Source organism: Leptonychotes weddellii, chromosome 8, assembly GCF_054177405.1.
Source record: "Leptonychotes weddellii isolate Sample4059 chromosome 8, ASM5417740v2, whole genome shotgun sequence".
Taxonomy (NCBI): Eukaryota; Metazoa; Chordata; class Mammalia; order Carnivora; family Phocidae; genus Leptonychotes; species Leptonychotes weddellii.
The window spans coordinates 82,318,782-82,338,745 of NC_138376.1; the positions used below are offsets into that span (position 1 = coordinate 82,318,782).

The 19,964-nt window shown below is 45.6% G+C and overlaps 1 protein-coding gene across 3 annotated transcripts in view; it reads left to right on the forward strand.

The window, feature by feature from the left end:
* The window catches only part of AFG1L (AFG1 like ATPase), a 233,769-nt gene extending 219,563 nt beyond the window's left edge, over positions 1 to 14,206 (forward strand). For all 3 annotated transcript variants that reach the window (XM_081828769.1, XM_031023890.2, XM_031023891.2), the window contains 3 exons: positions 691 to 831; positions 3,939 to 4,052; positions 6,235 to 14,206. In XM_081828769.1, the coding sequence (XP_081684895.1) occupies positions 691 to 831; positions 3,939 to 4,052; positions 6,235 to 6,363 (384 nt within the window). In that variant the 3' untranslated portion in view covers positions 6,364 to 14,206. The remainder of the gene's footprint in view (positions 1 to 690; positions 832 to 3,938; positions 4,053 to 6,234) is intronic.
* The last annotated feature ends 5,758 nt before the right edge of the window (positions 14,207 to 19,964 follow it).

Here is a 19,964-nt window from a genome sequence, read left to right on the forward strand (position 1 = left end):
AAGAGAGGTAATGCTTGCTGGGAATGTTCTTAACCCCAAAGAATGTGTTTGCAGATAGTTTTCATAATTTTCATGAGTTAAATTCATGTTTCAGGGACAAGTGCCTTACATTGTAGGTGGCACCTTTGTGGATAGTTTTGTGAACCTTGAGTGTTGTACCCTCCTCACATCAAGAGGGAGAGTGCTGCACCAAATTATGCTCAGGTCTCTGTCTGCTTCTGGTCATTAAACCCTCTGGCATTTCCTACAGAAGTTAGCCATCCATGTTCACTACATCGTACCTGAACAACTGTAGTTCACATTGAATGAAAAAGATTTTGAAATAAAGACTATGTTTCAGTATGAACTCATCAGAAAATCTTTTGCCCAGGGTCTCATAACTGCTGCATCCTTCTTAGAGCTGCTCTCCCTTGAGGGAACCACTACCCCAGAGCTTCACTCTCTGATTTACTCACCTCCCCACACCTCCATGGCACCCCTCATCTTCTCTCTTGTCCCTTTTCTACATCACTATTACAATTACAGTAGACACCATCCTTAGCCCGCAGTGAAAACACTGCTCCATTTGGTCAAGTTACCCCAAAGCTGCCACCTAGATCAGACCATGACCTAGAAAAAGAGGTGTTTTCAAATTCAGGGCCGCCGGAATTGACTTCAGTTTTCTAGTCTTTATTTTCATTTTAATTACAGCCACTTGGAGCCAGTGACTATCTGGAACTGTCAAAGAATTTTGATACAATATTCCTACGAAACATTCCACAATTTACGCTTGCAAAGAGGACACAAGCTCGAAGATTCATAACCCTCATTGATAACTTCTATGATTTCAAGGTAAGGATGTAGTGTATTTTCTCAAGACTAAACATTTTGGACTGTGGAGTCAGATTGCCTGGGCTGGAATCCTGGTTTATTCTCTGGGCCTCAATGTCCTCATCTACAAATTGGGGAAAATAGTATTTCCTTCAGAGCATTGTTGAGGGCAAAATAAGCTAATCCATGAAAAGCACTGAAAGTGAAGCTTGGCACAAGCCAAATGCTGTATACACAGTATCAGTGATAGCAGTAAAATCGTAGTATTGTAAGGCTTCCATCAGAAGACTCTGCGATATCAACCATGCCATCATGCACCAGACCTAGCGTGTGCGCACTACGATGATGTACAGCGGAATGCCTTACCCACATTGAGTGCTCAGTCAATTCACGAGTTGCATGAATGCATGATTGGATGGAAAAAATAATGAATGAACAAATGAATGAGTGACTAGAGACCCTCCTCAGTATTGGAGCTCTCTCTCCCTGTGACCCAGAAACCCTTGTAACTAGCATTGCATCATTGTTTGTTGGTTTTAGCCATGTGTTTTAGGGTGAGTTACGGAGCCCGTGTCCATTCATCAAAGGCAGAACAGCCCATTGATTAAAGAGTGGGCCTCGGGGCCAGGCTGTCCGCCTTGAGGACCAGCTTAATCTCTCGAGCTGCAGTTGCCTTCTGTAGAAGAGAGGGGGGAATAATGGTACTTACTCTATATGGTTGTTGCAAGGATTAAATGAACACATAAGGCACTTAGAACATTGTGCGGCATAGAGTCAGATTTCAGTGAAGGTGAGCCACTATTTATAGTATATATCTGTGGGGTGCCTGGGTGGCTCAGTTGGTTGAGCATCTAATTCTTGGTTTCGGTTCAGGTCGTGATCTCAGGGTTGAGAGATCGAGCCCCACATCAGGCACCAGCCTCAGCACGGAGTCTGCTCGAGGTCCTCCCTCTCCCTCTGCCCCTCCCCACCGTGCTCAAGCTCTCTCTCTCATAAATCAATAAATCTTTTTAAAAAATAGTATATATCTGTAAATACATACTTATAGTAAAAGCATAAGTACAACTTCAAAATAGAGTTAAGTATCATTTTACTGTTAGATATAATTTTTCTCCTTATTGTACAGAAATAGAGCAGTGATTCTAAAATTGAAGGGATCTTGAGGGGAGGAGGAAAGTACCAGAATCCACTGGGAGGAAGAGATGAAATTTTAATGTTTCTTTTTTTCATTCATTCAACAACCTTTCTCATACCAAGTGCAGTGCTAAATATTAGAAATTCAACGACAGGCAAAGCCAGATCTGGTGCCAGCCTTCATAGAACTTAGAGTCTGGTGTCAGAGAAGCATTAATCAAATATCCACAGAACTGAATGTAAAGTCGCCCCTCAGCGCTGGTCTCTTGGAAGGCTTGAGAGAGGAGTATGGTGCCATGAGGGTCTGGGGGAGAGTAGATTGATCTCTGTGGGGGTGGGGGTGGGCCTAGGGAAGTCCTGCTGAGGACGGCCTACATCAGAATCCCCTGGGCTACCTAAGATCCATGTTCCAGAGCCCACCCCACCCCAGCCCAGTAAATGAACCCTCATCCTAGAGGATGGACGTGAAAACCTGCATGTTTGCAAGCCACTCAACTGTTGCTTGTAAGCGCTGAGAAGTGATGCCTAAACGCCAATGCAGGGGGGACGTTTGTAGCAAAGGCCCTGGGGCGGGCCTGAGCGCAAAGGGCAGCTGGCTTGGCTCAGGTGCAGTGCTGAGAGGAGCCTGCCATAGTGAGTGACATCCAAATGTGGCACATGCTCCCAGGGGGCCAGCGTTCATGTGCCGGCCTCTGGACAGCAGGGAGCTGAGAACACCAAGCAAGGGGATCAAGTCCCGTCACTTACCAGACATTGCTCTGAAATACTCATGTTGGGTCCGGAATGAAGGGAATGAGCCTGGAGGTGGCCCTCTGTTTTTAGAGGGCTAATGCTTCAAGAAAAAAGTGGTAGAGGGGCTTTAGTAGGTGGTTCTTAGAGTGGGAGGATTGATAAACTCTTAACTTGTCTACATGGCAGCTAGGAATACCTTAAAGAAAACATATGGTCCCCAGCCCTCTGTCCTACCCCCGGTCCTATCTTAGCCCCACTGTTTCACTTCTTAGTTAATGGGAAGGAAGAGTTCTGTGGCGATATGATGGAATACCAGAACCACTCTCCTAACATTTGCTTTAACTATATCACACATTTAGAGTTTGTGTTCTTTGTTTAAAGACTAGTTGAAATTATCTTATTTCAGAAATTGGGAGCATTAAACAGGCATTAGTCTAGAATGTATTCATGGAAATTGGTGAAATCAGAGTATTCATATCTAAATAATGAAAGAAGTGTCATTTGTGATTAAAAGAAATGTATAAGAGGAGGTAGAAGGCCATTCAGATATGGAAGAACTATTCCCAAATGTCATACATTATTTTAAGGTATTGGCATCATTGTTTAATGATGTTTAAAGGGTAGCTGTGAATCCTGAAAACAAATTCAGGACTTTTTAAACAACAAGAAGAGTATGTTTTGTATTTAAACTGGTGGACATAAAATTTATAAAGATTTTTATAAAAGGTGTTTCCAGTATATGATCACATATGCACATTCACTCAAACACTTGTGTAATCAAGAAATATTAATGTCAAGCTTAGTCTTTTTGAAGAATGCCTTGGTAGGATGCTGATATAAATGTGGGTTCTAAAAATTCAGGGTCTAATTAGAGTAGCGATGCACTGAACTTACCAGAGGTGGTAACCTCTTTGCAGTGCATGAAAAGTACCCCCGCATGCACGGGCCCAAAACAGCCAGGTGTAAATGTCAGCCTCGGGGTGTAATGGAAAGACCACTGGACTTCGAACTGGGAGACCTGAACTGGCCTCATGAACTGAGACCTCTCCAGGCCTAAAGTCACCCAATAAAACCTTTGCTCCCTACTTTATAGGATGTTACAAGCTGTGTGGAAATATTTTGAAAAGCACTCTGCAGCTTAAAAATATCACACAAACTAGCTCCCTGTGATGACAAACAGATTCTATTTTGTGCGATATTTGTTCCACCTTGAACTTGTGAAATGTAAGGAGTACTACCATTCACTCATCTTCCTCTTTCAGGTGCGCATCATTTGCTCAGCATCGACCCCTATAGCAAGCTTATTTTTGCATCAACATCATGACAGTGAGTTGGAGCAAAGCAGAATACTGATGGATGATTTGGGGCTGAGCCAGGTAGGCAATATTAACATAATCTCTTTTTATTATAAAACAGCCTAATTGTTTTTGGTTTTATACGTGGCTACATTTTGAAGAAGGAATGCAGTATGTATTTAACCATTGATTTGCTGCTCCTTTTAAAGCCAAGAGAGCAGGCTTTTTCTCCGTATCACTAAATGTAAAGAATATAGTCTTAGGGTAGAAGGAATCTTCATGATCTGTTTTTGCATATAATGAAAACAAAGACCAGAGGGGTGGATCAGTGGGCCTGTGGTCACACAGCTGACTAATGGCAGGCCAGAGCTGGACACCAGGGACCCGTGTCTGGTTCTGGGCTCATTCTGCTACACCATGCTGCCTGTTCTAGGTACTCTTCGTGTCTCCTGGATTTGTAGAGCGTGAGATACAGTATCCAAGCATGTGGGCTGGCTATCCCAGGACCAGGGAGTGCCTGGGGCCCTTGGCTTACAAAGAAATCCATTAGTCATCTGCCAGCCCCATTCCATAAACATTTCAGGAGCACCTGTGGTGCAGTGCTCTAGGGACACTCTGTGGAAAACGAGCCAGTGCTGGCCCAGTTCTCCTGGAGCTTGGGGTCTGGTGATTTGCTCCAGGCCAACTGGAAGTGATTTTACATTTCCTTCTTCTGTATGAACATGGCAGGATATATTGCTCAACAGTTGAAATATTAGTCAAAATTTTAATAATATTTTTTTTTTAAGATTTTATTTATTTATTTGAGAGAGAGAATGAGAGAGAGCACATGAGAGGGGGGAGGGTCAGAGGGAGAAGCAGACGCCCTGCCGAGCAGGGAGCCCGATGCGGGACTCGATCCTGGGACTCCAGGATCATGACCTGAGCCGAAGGCAGTCGCCCAACCAACTGAGCCACCCAGGCGCCCGAAATATTAGTCAAAATTTTAAAGCTATCCATAAACACGTACCTCCAGAATGAGGGGAGCCCCATCCTTCCCACCCCAGAAATGAAAGGCCATTTGGAATGAGGAAATAGTTCCTTAGTGACCCGAGTAGAAATTATGCATTCTTAGGAGTCTGGGGGAAATGAGGCCTATAATACATTAGAAAGTGAACTTTCCAAATATGACTACTTAAACCTATGTGTAGAAATAAGTAGTTGCTTATAAACCCATATGCTGGGAGCCTTCAAAATGGTGGTTTCTCTAAGAGCAATACATCTGTCCAAATAATGTATTTTACTGTTTGAAAAAATATACTTGAGGGGCTATATCATTTGTTTCTAAAGTTCCTTAAATCATTGGTTCTTCCATTTTTCTCCATAGGATCAGGGTTCAGGTATAGGGTCAAGCAAGCTCAGCATGCGGGGCTAACAGTATATGAAGAAATGAGGGCTCACGACCACAGGGTCATGTGGTTTTGCAGTGGGTCAGCGGGAATGCATGGACTAAGGAGTCCAGAAGTTTTCTCTGAGGAAGTGTGATGGCAACCCCCTAAGGAAAGAGACACAATTTTTACTGGCCACAAGCCCATGTTGGTGTCACCCGTCCCAGGCTGTTTGCTGGCCTCACAGAGGGATTCCCAAACTTAACCCTGGTTAAGTAGCTCAAGACCCAAGGCAGCTCTGCCTTCCCAAAGTAGGCTCGCAGGCCAGATCTCTAGGCCCACAGGAGACCTCTCTGTCAGCCGGTGTGGAAAAGGCTCTGCGGAGGCTTGTCCTCAGGGCCTCCTGTGGGGCACGTGGCACCGCCCGTGGTGCTCCGGAGGAGGGTGTCAGCCTCTTCCTAACTTGCCTGAACTGCTGGGGTTTTTTTGGTGTTACTTATCTCTGGCGTACATTTTTGGAGAAAGAATTCTTTTTCTGACATTGTCTCTCCTTTAGGTTTTGCAGAAAATTTCCATCCTGCAAAAACTTTCTTCATGCAAAAATCTTCATATTTGGATTTTGGGGCATTGGTTCAGCTTTAATTATTCTTGTTTTCCCTATTGTTTTCTCCCTGGTAATTTGTTCTGACTATTGGTTATTGGTTTAAATTAGTTAATTCTCCAGTCTAGTTTAAGAGATCATATATGGAAAAAGCGTATAGAACATTTTATGATCTAAACCTAAGAAGTTGTTTTAAACCTGTACTTAGTTCTGTAAATTTTTATTTGTGGTAGTTTTAATTAGTGCTGGGTTGTTTTGTTTTGTTTTGGTTTTTTAATTGTATTTTGGTAACCAGGACTCAGCAGAAGGACTCTCTATGTTTACTGGAGAAGAGGAGATCTTTGCATTTCAGCGCACGCTTTCCCGACTCACGGAAATGCAGACTGAGCAGTACTGGAATGAAGGGGACAGAAGCAAGAAGTAACCATTGCTTCTGCATGAATAGAACTCTGGACACATGATTACGGCAGGGAGAACTCTTTTTTTTATGGGACTTGAAGGAATCATTTTTCTCATCATTAATTATGCACTTTGTCCTCTGGACCATTTTTATCTCAAAGTGCTCTCAAAGATGGACTGGATTAGTAAGTTAAAGCCATTTTTATAGGTTTACTTTTTGCCTATTTATTTGGCTTTATTTCTGCACTACAAAATTAAAATCATCACTCCTGAAGATTAATGTAGGACCAGACATTTTGGCTTCATATTAAGCCACCTGAATAACACACACACACACACACACGCATGCGCACGGCTAAATGCAGTGCCGTTCTGGACATCTCCAAGCTTTGGCTACATGGTAGCCATCTGATACAAACATGCCTTTTATGAGAGGGAGAAAAACCCTACATTTCAATACAAAGCAGAGGAACTTTCTGATTCTATTATAAACTAAAGAGAGCACCATTTTAGAATATGGTCTTATCCATGTGATTTTGGGGGGCCATACATTATACTAAATCTCCTAGGCCTCAGGTTTCCTCACAACTGAGAGTATGTCTTTTACCCTGAGATCAAGCTTGGCAGGCAGGACCAGATCTTCAGTGGACACAGAGTTGCCTGAAAAAATTGGAGATTACGACACCAGTAGAATAAAGCAGCATGGGTGTCAAATTCTAACCGACAGGCAGAGCCCGCAATGCTGACTGACAGTAGGAGGACAGATCCCAGGAAAAGGGGCCAGTGAAAGCGAGTCAGGAGGAGACAGAGTCCTGGACACACCAGCAGCAGAGTGGATTCCAGTTCATCTGAGGCCGGCAGGACCCCCGTGGACGGGAGCCTCCTTCCTACGGCTCAGACGCATTTGCTGTGCTTGCAGAACCCCACTGTCCACCCTTGCCTCTGCTTCTGTGATGAGATGAATTTAATAGTAAATAGGGAAGAACACTTGATGAACCTACTTAAATAAAATCTGACTTGTCCTTCATTGAGGCCATTCCATGATTCATTCAAGTGCCACCTGACTTTGCTAACTCTTACCACAGAAGGTGTCTTAGTTGAGGCTGTTACGAGAGTCTAAGTCCCTCTTCAAGAAAAAAAGAAAAAAGGAAGAATGTGATATCTTATAAAGTGTTGCGAAAATCACATATTTTGGGGGGGGTAGGCCCAGTTCAAATAAAATGGTTACAGCTGTCAACATAAGTAAGCTCTTCAAATCTATTTAATTTGTAAGTGAATAGTCTATCCGCATTAGTCTATTTTGGACGTTAACCTAAGTCAAGCAGATTGATGGATAGGGTACCCAAGTATAGAGAAAAGTTTAAATCATGGCTTCTGAAAATTAAATGGGGGTTTAAAAACATTAAAATTTTCTAAAACTGAAGTACAGTTGACACAATATTACTTTAGTTTCAAGCATATGGCATGATTCAACAAGTCTGTACATTCTGCTGTGCTCACCACAGGTGTAGCTCCTGCCGCTCCGCACCCAGTGCTATTTCAGTACCATTGACTGTGGGCCCTACGCTGTGCCTTTTCATCCTGTGACTTACTCATTCCCTAACTAGTAACCTGTACCTCCCCTTCCCCTTCACCCGTTCTGCCCCCTCCCCTCTGGCAGCCATCAGTTTGTTCTCTATATTTATGGATTTGTTTCTGCTTTTTGTTTGTTTCACATATAAGTGAAATCACGTGGCCTGACTTATTTCACTAGCATGATATCCTCCAGGTTCATCCATGTTGTCGCACATGGCAAGATCTCATCCCCTTTTATGGCTCAGTACAAAAACACCTTTACTGAGGTGAGACAAAAAAGAGTTCAAAAGAGCCACATTTATTGCTAGACATTTACATGATCTCAGAAAAAAAAATTTATCCTTGAGAGTTATATAATCGTCCCTGTTTATCGATAAGGAACCAAGTCTTGGAAAAGTTAAGTAGCTGGACCTAAGATTCACAACTATAAAACTCACGGACTATACCACACCACCTCTGTGAAGAAGAGATTATTTTAAATAGTGATTTTTAAAAAAATTCAGTGAAGATGAATTTACAACAGAACCATTGCTTTGAACTCTATAAATATAAAATGTGTAACTCATTTCTATCAATCGTAGCTTTTGGCTTTTCACTTTTTTTTGGGTTTTTTTGCTTTTTACATTTCTTTGGCAATTATGCTGTATCTTAATAAAGAGACAGTATGAATGGATGGACAAACAGATGGACAGGCTGATTGATAGAAACAGGAACTGTCTCTGAGTGTGTTGGATGTATGTGAAATAGTCCCCACTCAGGTTCTGTTGTAAAAGTTCAGTTGAGGTCAGGTATTTGGACCTAGGTTTTAATTTTTCCATGGAAACAATTATGTGATATTAGGGCCCTGGCTCAATGCACAGAAGCCCACACGATTCTCAGTGTAACTGCCCCAAATTTTGGTACTAAAGAACTTAAACTTTTAAATATTGTTTCTGTAGGGCAAAACTACAGTTCTGGTTTCACCTGAGCACCTGGATCATGTCCCTGCTTCTGTCCTGTCCCCTGTGCCCCACGTTCTCCTGGACCTGGTAGGATAGGCTGTAGTGAAGGGGCTGTCTGAGCTGGGAGTGGGGGAGGGGAGTTCCATGGTGGCTGGAAATGGTACATCTTTATCCCCATCTCTTCTCCACAAAGTCTGTTTCATAAAACAGCCTGCAAGAAAGAGAAACAAAAGTCGTAAAGAATAGCTATTACAAAAACAAACAAAAAAAAAAACAAAAAAACTGTTACCAGGAAACAATATGGTACTAAAAGAAAATTAATGCCAAAATGAGACATGAAAAACAACTTTTAGATTGGAAAGCAGTGTTTCAATTCATGTGTTTTTCTTCCAAGTCCTGTCCCTATTACATTCTCAACATTCCAGTCTTTCTCCCTGGGGTTGCATGAAATCTCTCAGAGCAAATGCTCTCTCTCTTTCTCTCTCTCTTTTTTTTAATGCTTTAAATTGATACTTGAAGACGGGCATTTGAGCTGAGTGTTGCTGTGGAATATTCCCAATCGCCTAGAAACTCAGACCGAGGAAATCTTTAGAGTCGGGAAAATGCCCAGGGCACCCTCCGAAATGATCCCTAATTTCCAAACTTGGAAGAAATTAAATGGAGAAAAAGGAAAGCTTTTCTTTAAAAAGGAGAAAGAAAAATCTGATCACTGCATTATTCTTGCCGGACAGGCTTATGTGCCAACACTGGTAATAATGAAAAGAAAAACATGGTGGACTTAAAGAATTTTTAACCTATTTCTTATGTTTATAAAATGTAAAAGACTCTAGTACCATTCTAATCAAATTTATGCATTTTCAGTGGGATTTCAAATTTTAGTCATAAGGAAATATTTTAATCTTCCTAAAGTACATTTTTTTGTACCCGTAAGTGTACAAATAACATAATATTTAAATTACTGAAAAAAATTAAGATTTCACTTGTAAAATACATAAATGGATGTGCTCAGATCCATTTATTTATTTAACATTATTTAAGAAACACATAGTGCTTACTGTGTGCTGGGCATGGTTCTAATGCTTTGTACATAAACTCTTTTGATCCTTATAACAGTCCTGTGAGCTAGGTACTGCTCTTACCACTTTACACACAGGGAAGCCGAGGCACAGAAGATGGTAAAACAACATACTGAATTGCTAACATGTACATGGGAGCCGTAAAATTACCCACATACTAATTTATGAAGCTTTCCATGTAACTGCTTCGGTCCTGAAAACAGTCTCCCTAGTCCAAGTACTTTAACTTACACTTGTAGCCCCTTCATCTGGAATAGAAGCACCCAGAGACATTGGGGTCCTGGGGCCCTGACATTTGGGTTCCTGACTGATTGCCAGAACCTGGCAGCAAGTCTGTAACGAGTGATGTCGTGATCTTGGAAATTATCATCATCAGATCTGCTAACTTGTCAGACATCCCTTGCTGGTAGAAAAAGATTTTCTTTGGAGATGGAGTTTACACCTTTTTCTTAAGGCAGAATTGAGATTTGTTTTTCCCATTGGCATAGCAGTTCATTTTCCTGGAACATAAAATTAAAACTAATAAAATCTGTCCTCTTGTTGAATGTCTGCTGACTATCCAGCTTTGCACTGGAAACTTCTCATCTGTTACCTCAGCCGGCCACTCAGCCCGGTCGAACATGTCTACTGACCTGTCGTCTGTGACAGTGTGAAACTCCAGAGGATATCTGTCTTTCCTGCTTGCTTACGAAGTCTTCCAGAGGTTGTCCTGAGAATTTTCCTGCCTCTGGGCTGTACTTTTTGGGTCCCAAGGGGTTGACTGCTGGTCTCTATGCTCTGCCTGTTCTCATCTGAGCACAATGGGAAGGGTGCAGGATCTGGTTCTGCCAACTTTTGATCTCTGAGCCTCAGTTTTCTCGTCTATAAATGAGAAGAGTAATACCCATTTCCTAGAGTTATTCTGAGACTAACTGGTGAAGAGTACTTTGCAAATGGTAAAAGGTTAAGTGAAGAGTAGCTGTTACTGATACTAATAATGAGGATCATAAAGCAATAATAAATGCCAACTCTGCTTTGCATTATAGCCTTTGAGGAATACAAAACAGTAGATGACACATCCCGACCCAATACGGTTTCTAGCAGAAGGGAAAAGAGACGCATTAAATGGCTAGACCCAAGGGCACAGAATTCTGGCTTAATGAGATGCTGTGAAGATTGTCAAATTCAAATGTATTCTTTCAGGACTAGAGAGAAAATAGACTTGCCTGTTCGGCGAACATCGAACATTTACCGGAAAGAGAGCTCCATCTTGTGGTCAGTGGGTTGAACTGACAGAAAAAAAGTCCAAGAATCCCACAGGGTTGGAGAACAGGGGCTCTCCCAGCCGCATGTTCCCAGACCCAGGTCCCACCCGGGGAGAGCCTGATGCACTTGGTCAGAGTGGGGTCTCAGGCCCAGTATCTGTTAATGCTCCCATGGGATTCTGATGGCCAGCGAGGGTTGACAACTGCCCGTCAGGAGCTTGTGCCCATGACCGCATGGCCAGGAAGAACATGGCGTTGAGCCTACAGCTGGGTCTCCGGACTCCCATACCAGGCCACTTCCCAGGGAGCAAACCCTGTGGCTCAGAGGCCTTTGAGCCCAGGTCATGGCATACGAGGGCGTCTCGGGGCCTCCCTGCTGCCTCCCAGGGCCTGCTCTCCTCCTTCCTCCTATCAGGTTTTATGCACTCCTTCCATTGTGATGCGATACATCATGTAGCTTCCAGAAAAGTCAACTGTATACTTGTGAGGGAGAGTGAGAAAGGTCCAGAGTGAATCAGTGATATTATGAAAAATAGTTTTACCCTCAACAGTCTCACTGGAAGAAACTTTGGACTACACTTGGACAAGGTTGAGTTTATTGCTAAAGGGATAAAGGATTCCTGGGAGCCCAGTGGGGCCCAGTGCCCAAGAGCTGGTGTAGGGAACCGGACTGGGGAGAGGGCACCGAGCATGAAGACGGGGTGGGGCTAAGCCAGATGGGAATTTGAATACAGGAGAAGATGGTGGCCAGTCTACCTAATGAAACCTCTCTCTCTCTCTCTCTCCAGCCAGCCCTAACTTCCTCATCACCAAAGGCAGAGCCCTGGCTTTAGTCGCCAGTAGCTCCTGCTGTTCTCAAGCACTTGGCACTTCGCCACCCCAGCCCCACCCTTACAGCTCTCTCTCCTTGAGCTGCCCTGAACCAATACTTGGTTCTCCTCCTGCCTCTTATGTCCTCCTTCTCTGAACGCTTCTGGCTCCTTTTCCTTTTTCTCGCCCCCTAAGTTCTTTCTTGAACCCATTAAAAATGGTGATTATAAAAAGACCCAATATTATACAAAATGCTTTCATGCCTATCATCTTCATATTCTCTTCCTGATTCCCACAGCTACAAATACCACCCAATGCCGATAAATCCCAAGTGCGTATCCCCATCCCTGACTTTCCCCAATCTTCTGCTCTCTATTGCTGGCTGCCTACTGGATCTCTCCTCCTGAATGTTCTGTCAATTCGGTATGTCAACCCAGTCTTCCAAGTCCGCAATATCTTCTTGCAATGATATCATCCCAGGCACTCATGCAGCCGCAATACTCGATGAATTGGCAAGGGCCAGTGATGCTGGGAAAAGAAGTAATAGACATTAGAAGCATGTTGATACCTGCTTGAGAAATGGTTCAAGCAAGTATTTGTACAGGACCAGACCTGATACGTGGTTAATTATCGGAATGAGTAGCAAATGAACAATCTGAAGATAGGAGCGGTTTGAGCAAACATGATCCCAAGCCCTCTGGGCCTGTCCTGAGTTTCCACAGGAACTGAGTTAGGTCTGGTGTCTCCCCCATCGTCCTTATTCACCCTGGGGCTGAGGAGAGTTTGGAGTCTTACAGAAGGACGCTGGCCTTCAGGAGTACAATAGATAGTTGATAGTTCTCATTCCTCTTATTCATTCTCTAACTGAAGGAATGAAGAATTTCTTATGGTGAGGCCCTCTGCCAGGTGCTATGTGGGATATGACGATGTAAATGCTTACAAAATTGTGGTTATTTTGATAAGGGAGTCTGTGTGTTGACTCAACTGTTCCTTAAGGAAATCTCTCCAATTAAAATCAAAATAAAAACTAGAATTGGGCAGGGACGAGCCATACTTGTTGAGTGTCCCCAAATCTTAGCTAAGACAAAGACTTGATTCATGTTTGGGGATTCGGATAATAAACTCAGAAAATGCTTGGAATCTAGATGATCTGGCTTGTCACACTTCATGTTCTTATCTTCAGCCTGCATCTCCCCTCTGCTTCAGCTCTGCCTCCACAGTTCAGACACCTTCCTCCATCCCCTGCCAGAAAGGGATACTCTAATAGACACAAAGATCCCTCCAAGAACTCCCCCAGGGAAGACCAAAAAGAACCTCCTTCTCCAGCTTTGGCAGATGTTACTAGAACTTGCCCATTGTCCAGTTCGCCTTTCCCTCCAAGCTTATGGGAGGATCACACCTCCCGGCCCCTCCACAGTTAGGCAAGGCCATGTGACTAAGTTCTAAACAATCAGCTGTGAGCAGAAATGATGTGCCGTGTCGCTTCCAAGGTGAAGCACTCATTAGTTGGTTTGAAATCTTCTAGATTGCTCTTCTCTTGCCATGGAAAACATAGAAATACATTAAGACAGATATAGCCAAGATGAAAGTAGCCTGGGGGCACCTGGGTCGCTCAGTCGTTAAGCGTCGGACTCTTGATTTCCACTCAGTTCATGATCTACGGGTTGTGAGATCGAGCCCCGTGTTGGGCTCTGCGTTCAGCATAGAGTCTGCTTGGGATTCTCTCCCTCTCCCTCTTCTCTTGCTCTCTCTCTCTCAAATAAATCAAGAAAGAAAGAAAGGAAGGAAGAAAGAAAGAAAGGAAGAAAGAAAAGAGAGAAAAAGAAAGTAGCTTGGAATCCTGAGCCACCACATGGAAACCCGTGGTGAATGTTGCATGAGCAAGGAATACAATTACATTCTGATAAGCCATGGAGATTTTTGTGCTGCTGGTGTATTGCAGCATAAACTAGCCTCTTTTGACTAGGTACCAGCCATCCCCCAGGCCACCTCTTTTCATTTTTGTTAATTGTCTGAGGACTGCACTCTTCCCTGAGAATTCATACTAAGAATGGCTTCTCTCTTCAGCTCTATCTCCACATCCACCTGCTGGTCCCCTGGGAGGGCGGAGCAATGTCAGCTTCTCTCTATATTCTTCCAAACTCCAACATTCGTACATATGCTATAACTGCCCTCACCAGCCCCACCTCATTCCTTAAGTACTTTTTAAAATACTTGCTGTCTTTTTAATACTTTCTTCTTGTGTGTGTTCATGGCCACAGGGAACACATTAAGTGGACAGGTTCAAATTTATCCTATGACTTTAAATCCATCCTCGCTTGCACTCTCGTGGCTAAGAAAGCTTCTTCAAGTTATTTAATGCTTGGAGTTCAGTCACCAGTTGCTTAAAACTTTAAGTAGCTGCAAGTTATAAAAACCATCTGCTCAAGTACAAAGTCTGTACCCAGGGAGAACCATTTTCAGAGATGAAACCCATCCAACCAAAGAAGAAAAGATATGGCATAAAATCAAAAAGCACTAGAGCACATGCTTATGCTGATTCATATGGAATCCAATCGCTTCATTCATCCAGTGGGGTAGGAATCCAGAGGCGACCTGATAGAAGGGCCAGGTGGGAAGAACTGAGCACGTGGTTAGAAGTCAGGATCCATCTGAGACCCTGTACTGCTCAACTTGGGTACGTCATTTAACATTACTCTTTGGGACTCATCTGTGATGTTTTCCTGTGAAGCTCTGACATTTTATCATTTGGTTCAGTAGTGTACAGATATAAGTGGCCAATAAGCTCATGAAAAAATGCTCAATAACTCATTAAGGAAATGCAAATCAATATCACAACGATACCGCTCCACACCAGTGCGATGGCTAGAATCAAAGAGAAAAACAAAATAACAAGTGTTGAGCAGGATGCAGAGAAAGTGGAACCCTCATACATCACTGGTGATAATGTAAAATGGTGCAGCTTTCGAAAATAGTCCAGCAGTGCCACAAAATGTTAAACATGAAGTTACCCCAGAACCCAGCAATTCTACTCCCCTTTGTATCTATCCAAGAGAAATGAAAATATATGTCCCCACAACAACTTGCACATAAATGTTTATAATCTCATTCGTGTTAGCCAGAAAGTGGAAACACAAATATCCAACTGATGAATGCATACACATTACATGGTACATCCAGACAAGGGATTATTATCCAGCCTTTATAAAATGAAGTCTTGATACCTGCTGCAACACGGATGGATGAACCTTGAGTACAGGAGGCCAAAGGAAAGAAGCCAGTCACAATGGCCGTCCATGTATATGAAATGTTCAGAATCAGCAGATCCATGGAGACAGAAAGTAGGTCCCAGGGGTAGTGGCAGGAATGAGAAATAATTGATGATGGATACAGAATCTTCCCTAGGGGTGGTTTCAGGGGAGCTGACTATTAGATGTCTGAATTATTAGATGTCTGAAATTCAGTTGTGGTCGTGACTGCGCCATTCTTTCAATATACTAAAAACTACTGAACTGTATACTTTGAATGGTCGAATTTTATGGTATGTGAATTCTATCTCAATGAAGCTGTTAAAATAGTGTGCAGGTATTCACTAACCATTTATTCATTCATTCATCATTTACTTGCTCTCTACTCTGTGCCAGGAGCTAGGCACACCGAGGTGAAGGAGACAGAGTCCCTAGCCATGATGTGCGCGTGATCTTTCAGGGACAACACAGGGACATCATGTAGTAAATGCCAAGAGGGCAGCTTGCCCAAGGGTCCTGGGAACACAGAGGGCACTCAAGTCCGCCAGGAAGTTTAGTAAAAGGTGGAGAAGGGACAGAGTGACAGACACTGTGTGCTGAGGGAGAGGTGCAGGGTGGCAAGACTCGTTCCTCCTCTCCAGGAGACGAACCTGGGCCAGAGGCAGTACTAACAGAGGGCAGACGTGATAAATACCACGAGAAATTACTCAGTGTTTTGGAAATTCAGAAGAGGGAGAAATAATGACTTAATGTTAGTCTTCTGAATGTTGAGAGAAATGGGATATCATTTGGTCCTCCCAGACTTCATTCATTTTTAGAACCCCAAATTTAGGGTGCAGAGTGTTAAAAACCGCTGCTGTCATTAAAACATGCCCACATTTTGCACTAATAACCTCTCATATTTTTAACCAGATTCTGTAACATGCAGAGTATTACATTCAATTGCTAAAAAAGTAGCAGTTGATTTCTGCTGATTAGAGTAACATGGTCTGTAGAATTAAAAATAATTGCTTACACCTCTGTGGGTACTGAGAATCAGATTCAGTGGCACAAAAATAATCCTGTGACCACGATAAGGTAGCGTTAGGTTTGGGGCAAGGAGACACCCAGAGCTTGGGTGAGCTCCACTGTCGTGTTAGGACGCCCGTGACCGAGCACCCCAACCTGTGGCGGGCCGACAAAGGACTCCTTCGGGGAGCACGGAGGAGGAAGGACAGGCTATGAACGCCCAGAGCTGCTGTAGCACAAGGCAGAGCGTCCCAGGGCGGCCTTCTGATGCCAGCGGGGGGACAGCTCCTTCTTCCTGCCCTCGCTGGTGTGACGAGCGCCTGGAGAGGCCCAGGGCACGGCTCCCTACGCGGGGCTGACGGGCATCTGCAGCCTCTGTGTGGCCTCTCCGGGCCCTCTGACCTCCTTGGCTCAGAAAGGGCTTTCTCCCCCAAGGCTCTGGGCTGTCCCCAGTTCGGGCCACTGAGTTACAGCCCCATCAACTCTGTCTCCAGGCCAGAAATCGCGCCCCAGGGTTGCGTGGGTGGGGAGGCGTTGTGCTCACCCCTGTTCCCTCCCTCACAGCCCGCATTTGCCCGGCGGAAGTCCTAGGCAGAGCTTAGCTTCCATTGGTGGCGGCACGGGTGGATCTGGGACCACGTGACATCAGCTGGTGGGGAGGGCAGCTCTGCGCAGGGGCTGGGGGCAGGCAAAGCCCGGTGCCTACGGACGGACCTCGGCGTCTTCACTCTGCTGTCTGGAGTCGGACCCGCGGTTAAATGCCCGCTCGGCCTCTCGGTGGTGTTACCTCGGCGCGCCGTGGGGCAGAGCACGCCGACCTTGTCGCCCGTTACAGGACGAGGCCGCGGCGCGGCAGCCTGCGTTCACGGTCAGCGTCATCCCGGACTCCCTCCCCGAGACACGTGCCGGGCACACACCCGCTCTGCCCCGTTTCCCAAGGCCAGCGTTTCAGTTCCATCTGGAGGGCCTGAGAGGCGCTCCTGAGGAACCTGCCCCAGGAACTCGGAGGCGCAGAGGGCGACTGGACGGCCGCAGACCCTGGCCTGGGGCAGCGGGCTGCCACCTCGGGCTTCCTCCGGCCGGGCTCGCGGCTGCCGGCCCGGCCCCTGCTTCCCGCGCGGCGGCCCCGGTGAGCTGGGGGAGGGCCGGCCTGGGAAGCCCCGCAAGGGCCGAGGCCCGGCGGGACGGGCCTGCAGGGGAGCCTGGGCGGCGGGCGCGGCGAGGCCCTGGGGAGCAGGCTCAGGCTCTCCTCACCGCTGGGCCTCCTCGAGAGCTGAGCACGAATGCGCAGAAAGGGCTTCTCGGAGTAAGGGCAGCACGGCCCACGCTGTACACGGATCCTCTGAGGCCTTTGCGTGAGAAGCCCCGCGGGGCCAGTCCCTCCGCGGCTGCGTGCCCAGCCTCTCCCAGGAAGGGAAGGGGTCCAGGGGCCGCCTGCTCTCTGGAGGGTGCGGCGTTCGGGGCGGCCCGGGTGCTGCTCGCGAGGCGCCCCGCGCGGAGGAGTGTGCGCTGCCCTCCTGCGAGGCAGGCCCGGGGCCCCGACGGGCCACCCGAAGGTGTCTGCAACGTTCGGGGAGAGTCTGGCCACATGTCAGCGTTATAATCAGCAAATCTGAAGCAAAATCACTGTTTTCCCACTATTTCCCTCAAACAATGAGCCCTCAAGCAGTACAACGAGGCCTTGACACTGTTTGCTGACGACCGGGGCAGGCTAAGTTACTGTCCTGTCCCCAAACCTGGGGAGCCACACAACCACCTGCGAAGCCTAACGCAGAGTAGAGGAGCCCCCCTCAGACGTCCCTCTGTGGAGGGGCCTGGAAATCTGTATTTTAAATAAGTGCCCTCAGAGAACCTGAGGATTGATTGAGACGGGGAAACAAGGACTTAGGACACCTAACATTTCTAGAGAAATCTGTGGACAAATCAAATACTCAAAGTTATATCCCCGAAGTATATATTTATTAGTTCTACCAACTTTTGTCTACGACCAAAGTAAGGTGCCTTTGAGAGGTGCATAGAAACACAGTGAGGTATTTTTTTGTTTTGTTTTTTAACTGAAGTAAGAGAAATGAAACAAACCAGATTTAAAAAGAAGTTATACTAAAGCTGCCTGGTAACCTCATACATCAGATTTCACCGGAGCAATTTCTACTTATATTCCTCTCTCTCTCTCTCTCTGTTTTCCCCCGTAAGTGGATTTGGGGTCATCTCAAGTGAGACTGTTTCATCAAACTGACCTATAACAAGTATTTTAAGAGGACCTGAGTGAAATCTCTTGCTCAGTATTCATGCTCAGCAGCCCTGACCCTTATGTTAGTGTGTGTGTGTTGGGGAGGAGGGGGACAGACAGTTAACAAACCACCATAAATAAACCAGAAAACATCAGGGTGTGCTTGGAGCTGGGATGAAAGTGAAGAGAGTGGTAGGACAGAGAGGGCCCAGCTTCCCTCCGTTAGGTCAGAGAGGCCCTTGAGGAGGTCGCATCTGAGTGCAGCCCCGAACGACATAGGGGACCAACACTGTGACGCTCTGGGGGGTGTTCAAGACAGAGGGAAGCTACTGCAAGCACCCTAAGGCAGGACCATGTTAGGAGTGTGGGGGAAACAGAAAGAACATCTGTGAGTCTGCCTCTAAAGACCTTTTTTTTTTACTCACTAGAGAAAAATTTGTATTCGAAACCCAGTGTATCTGGAATACTGTAGGCAAGGCTACTGTATTGTTCCAGCCCGTGACCTGTGGATTGTTTTAATTTGTCCTTGAGACTGACATGGTGAGCTCTTCCTTTTCCATCCACACTTTCCCCTGACAGGTTCTTCTCCTTGATGACATCTCTGATAGGCCACTTCCTCATCTTCTTTGTATCCTTTCCCCTTGTTGCAGTGGTACACAAACCAGTACCACTGAACAGCACACCACCTCCTCCAGGAAGCCTTTCTCAATCCTTCTAGGGAGAATGAACCAGAACCAAGAGTCTTTAGCTTCTTTCTCCCACAGCTCCTACTTCATTCCGCCTTGGATTGTATGTCATTCCTCATTTACACATCTCTCAGCCCAGTACATGAGGAAGCCTCAAGAAAGGGGTCTAGGCTTTCTTCATCTGAGCCCTGCCCCCCACCTGGTTGATGGGCCTCTGTACATCAGAGGGCTTATTGTTGGTGGAGCCCACTCATTCCAAGGTCATGGAGCCCCTGAGCTCTGCTCTCCCTGTGCTAGATTCTTGGGAGGGACGGGAAGGACAAGGCGGAACCCTTGCTCTTAAGAAGCTTAGAAATCTATAGTTGGGGTGGTGGGGGGACAGGCAAGACTGGCCCACTGGAAGCACTCTCAGGGGCAGTGGTCTCCAGATGAGGGGGCGTGCACACCCCAGCAGCACTTGACGGCACCAGGATGCAGGAGGAAAGCACGAGCAATTATGCTGTATTGATGATGACAGATTTAGAAATAAACACTTAGAAATAAAAATTGTGGTACTGATTTTCGCTATCTGCCTTGTCCTTGACAAGCCAGCCACAGCCATGTGACTCCTTAGGGGGGAGGTGGTAGCGGCTTGAGGAGATTGCCCCCCCCCCCAGCTGCTAGAGACGCATCACCTCATACTCCTGTCTAGGGGCCGCACAAGGCCGTTGGCATGGCTACTTTTATAAAGGCAAGACCTTTAAATAATAGGAACTTTATGGTATTTTGTACGTGAAATGGTGGGGAAGAGGAGTTGGTCATGAAAATC